We start from the raw sequence: 4544 nt of genomic DNA on the forward strand, positions 1-4544 counted from the left end.
GCTAGTGTTAATCTTGTGGGACAAGTAGCCTGCCCTGAACCACGATCCAATGGCAGAGAAGCACGGGAGCAGCTCCCGTATCACCTTATAATATACACTCCCTGAGATTTCCTGTCTACCAGAAGATGCATAGGTGAGATTTCCCGTAAATTCAAATCTCTGCGAGTGAAATCACTACTACTCCCCTGAACCCGTCTGCACCCATTCTGAAATCTTTGCCATATAATGTTGTGCTACTTGAATATAACATACTGAAACTTGAACTCGATTAAATAACCGGAGAAGAGATAAAAAGGTTCAGTTGCTGAATGTTCTGAAATGATAGGCAGACTCACGGTATCATATTCTGAGCACTGGCCACTACTCGAGGCAATACATTGCAAAAGCAAGTATCCTTTGTACAAATCGATCACAACAAATGCAGTTGATTCCCAACTTTCCTCATGAGCTGCCAATAGAAATAATGCATTCGATGCCAAGCACAACGACGACTTGCCGCCCGCAGATTCCCCTCCTCTCTCGCAAAATCGCAAATCTCCCTGCTGCTGTTGCATCACAAAAGGAGTGTGTTAATCTTGTGTGAGTTCCTACTCGGTGCACTGCTTCAAGATGTAACTTGTGCAATTCTACTCTGCTAAGAAACATAACAGCTTTCTTGCAATGAGGTGATCTCTATACTTGGAAGAAACTGAACGTGGTTGGCACTTGCATTTAAAAAATCTGAACGTAAATTGCAGTAAATGTAGAACAAAACACAAAACAGTAGCACCGAGATGCAGAAAGAATGCAACAAACAATAACTACTTTCAGAACTCTGCGATATCAAGTCAAGTAAGGGACCAACTGGCTAACAATGTGAACTGAAATACAAGTATAACAAGTCACAAGTAAGCCACCATAAAAATTAGGTCGGGAACATATCCCTAAGAAGAAGAAGAAGCAAATAGGTGAGCACTTAAAAGCCAATTTCTTATTTTCTGTGCGCACAACAAAGAACAGCAAAGGTTGAAAAACATATCCTCAAAAATTAAGAGATTGTGCAGTGGAAGAAAAATGGAAAACAAGAAAATTTGCATCCTCAAAGATGAAGGGATTGTGATGTACAAAAAAAGTAATATGCATAAAGGGATTCTTGTCAGAGTCACAGATGCATATCTGAAGTTAATTATATTCAAAGATTATTATAATTACTTTCCAGAGCTAGCAGTGCTGTGCTTTTCTCTCAATAAATGAGAGAACACAAACACAAACAGTAGGAACAAATTGGTCAATGGGGCCTAGCAGCAAATGCAACATCTTCTAGCAGAATTGTACCAATAGTTTGAAATCATCTAAAGGTTTCTAGGCATAACCATCAGGATAGAATAGCACGATCTTCCAATTTTCAATGTCAACCAGATATTATTTTGCATCATCAGCAAAGTAATTAATAGTGGTAAACTCATACCCGAAAAATCCCATTCATTCATTTCCTCGTATGGCAAACAAGTGCAGACTTCAGCAAGAAGCTTCAACTTCATGTCCAGTGCTCCCATCATCACCAATCAAACAAGGAGGCCAGGCCATATGATACGGAAAGGCAGAGTCATCAAATGTGCCGTGGATTAGTAACTCGATCTCCATGGTCTCCAATGAAAGGTAGAAGAACCAGGTGCGCTGTGTGCCAGCAAGGGTCATGCGTGTCATGGAGAAGTAGACACATCCAGACCTCACTTGCACAACCCTGACTTGGCCCTCCAAGCCCCGAGTGACCCGATCAATTTCTGCACTGCAAGAGACTATGTTCTGCCGCGCCCAAATCCCAATGCCATCACTGCCCACACTACGGATCCAAACATGGAGGAGAAAATCATCGGATGCGTGGGCAATGCAGAGTTCTCCATCCTTGGTATCCCCAACCATGAAATCGTCTTGCCAGTAATCAATAGTTGTGTGTGAGGGTAGATCCAGAGAGGAGACATCCATGGTGGCTGTGTTGATCCTGATAATGCGTCCTTCGCCATAGAAAGGCCAGTAAACTGAACCATCCACCAGCGTGCCCGCACCGTACTTGAGGCTGTTGTCACCACCGATCTCCACCCACGGGTGGACGGCCCAATCCGAGGTCTCCGACGAGAAGACTGCGGCACGAACCCTAGACACGTCGGCGCAGAGGCAGACCACACGGAACGACCGGGGGTTCTCGTCGGAAGTCAGCAGGTGGAAACCAAGGAAGGCGAAATCGCGAAGGCTCCCATCCGCGACGTCGTCGGGGAAGGAGATGACATCCACAGCCCAGGTCATGGGGTTCACCACAGCCACGGCCCAGAAAGTATTCCATAGGAGGATGTAACCGTCGCGGCAGTCCGTGACAGTCCAGGCATCGTCCAGGGGGAGGGAGGTGAGGAAGAAGTCCCCGCGGCGGAGGGCGGCGGTGACGACGGGATCCGAGCGGCGCAGGGGGGCGAAGGAGGGGGCGGTGTCGTCGTCCACTTTGAGGAAGATCCCGAGGAGGGGCGCCGGGTGGATGGCGCGGAAGAGGCGGCGGAAGGACGGGGAGGAGCGGACGGCGCCGAGCCATGGGCGGCAGGTGAGCGCGGCGCGGACGAGGTCCGGGAGGTTGGGCAGGCGGAGGAAGATGTCGAGAAGCTGGTCTTGGCCGAGGGAGGATATGGTGGTGGTGGTTCCGTCGGCGGCGGTAGCGAGGGCAGCGGTGGCGAGGGTGGTGGAGGTGATGGACGGAGGTTTCGCTGCTGGCGCAGCCCCCGACGGCGGCAGCGGCGGCGGCGGCGGCGGCTCGCTGGACATTGCTGGAGAGTGGGTGGATGGAGATTCTGGATCCCCTCCTGGCTGGTCGGCTACTTGTGTATAGTACGCATGGCCCAAGCCCATTATATGTAGGCTTAATGCTTTGAGCCCATGTACGCAATAGTCCAGTAGCCCATCCTTTGGAATTAGACAGAGTTTTTTTTTCTGCACCTAGTACTACTATATATTCCCTCCGTTCCCAAATATAAGTCTTTCTAGAGATTCCAACAAGCCACTACATACGGAGCAAAATGAGTGAATCCACACTCTAAAATATGTCTACATACATCAATATGTTGTAGTCCATTTGAAATGTCTAAAAAGACTTGTATTTAGGAACGGAGGGAGTAACAGTTACTCAAAAAAAAACCTACTGCTATATAACAGTGATAGGTTTTCTTGAAGAATAAAGAACAATGGGAGATTTTCTCCAAAAAAGATAACAGTGAGAGATGGATTTTTATGGGATGAATATATAATCAGGTCATGATAAAAAAAATCGAAGAAGAAGGGTACTCGCATGTTAAATTTTAGGGGCACACAATATCCTGAAAAGTAAGGAAACAAGTGCGACTATAAATTAAGTTCTCTGTTCCTCGCATCATTGTGTTTTCTTGTGTCATGAAATAAACACAATACTTACAACCTCTATGTTGCTTTGGGATGCTGTGTTGTGAGTAATAGAATACAAACTACTCTATAAGACTAATATAATAATATTGATATACCATCAAATATGGAGTTGATATTTTTACAATTTGGATCCCATCACAATCCAGTCGACACATATGCCAAGTTTTGTGTGTGATCATATATTCGCACGCACAACGACGATCACACGGCCGATCTTCATCTTACACGCGGAGCAACATATAAGGTGCTCTGAGAGGCAGGCAGAGCCACTGCTAAATTACCTAGGGTGCGACAGTACTTGAAGATTATTTCTCGATGGAGAGAGTGGATCACCCCCTTCATAGAACACCCCCTTTACTCAACTTCTTCGGTACCATAAGATCGGTAGAAGCTCATGAACCTCACAGTGAATCCCGCGATGGTTTTGTTAGGGTCATCTATTTTGGTAGGCTACAGTTCAGAAGTCAACCGAATAAAAAAACATGTACCTTCAATCTTTATGAAGTACTGTATGGCTTCCCCTTGGTCATGGCCTTCCACGACAAACTGTTCTATACTGATATCCAAAGTTTCATCTCGAGATATGTATTCTTTGTGTTGCTCTTTCTGAAACTTGCGGCCTACACACTGCTCAAGGCATAAGCAAACAGAGAAACAACACAAACATCAATATATGCTACACGGTATTAAAGTTTCTGTTTTCTATTTCTTGATGAGAGGCTCAGTAGTAGTAGCTTGCGTTGGGGAGAAAAAATCAATGTAGTTGTCTCAAGCTACTTTTTCTCATGGGGCATCTGTATCCATATACACCATTGTACATGCCCTAATTAACCTGGTGCTGCATCTCAAAAGGAAAAGGAAAAGGGAACAGTAATGAGCAATGACAAATACCGTTGTTCAAATCACATAAACCATGTCAGCGTAAGGTAAGCAGAGCTTACACGGAAAATGAAATAAGGTGAAACGTCATGCTCAATCAATTTTCTGATCTTCACCCGAATGAGATACAGCCTGTGTACAAGTCAAATCTGTAAATTTTAATTTTTGTTGTGAAGTTGAAGAAAAAGCTCACGCATACTGAACTGCAAAACAACATGGTGGAAGGTTAGCATACTACTTTGGAC

The 4544-nt window shown here is 45.3% G+C and overlaps 1 protein-coding gene across 2 annotated transcripts; it reads right to left on the reverse strand.

Annotated features, from left to right (window-relative positions):
* Positions 1-206: 206 nt before the first annotated feature.
* LOC123099220 (uncharacterized) lies at positions 207-2821 on the reverse strand. Of its 2 annotated transcripts, none has more exons than XM_044521394.1 (2): positions 1448-2821; positions 207-542 (listed from the first exon to the last, which is right to left on the reverse strand). In XM_044521394.1, exon 1 carries the CDS (start codon positions 2785-2787, stop codon positions 1498-1500), a length of 1290 nt encoding a protein of 429 aa, XP_044377329.1. In that variant the 5' UTR covers positions 2788-2821; the 3' UTR covers positions 207-542; positions 1448-1497. The 2 variants fall into 2 exon arrangements, with proteins under 2 accessions (XP_044377329.1, XP_044377328.1); XM_044521393.1 differs by having other exon boundaries at positions 207-545; positions 1448-2819.
* Between the last annotated feature and the right edge of the window lie 1723 nt (positions 2822-4544).

Source organism: Triticum aestivum, chromosome 4D (genome assembly GCF_018294505.1).
Source record: "Triticum aestivum cultivar Chinese Spring chromosome 4D, IWGSC CS RefSeq v2.1, whole genome shotgun sequence".
In the NCBI taxonomy this organism is placed as follows: Eukaryota; Viridiplantae; Streptophyta; class Magnoliopsida; order Poales; family Poaceae; genus Triticum; species Triticum aestivum.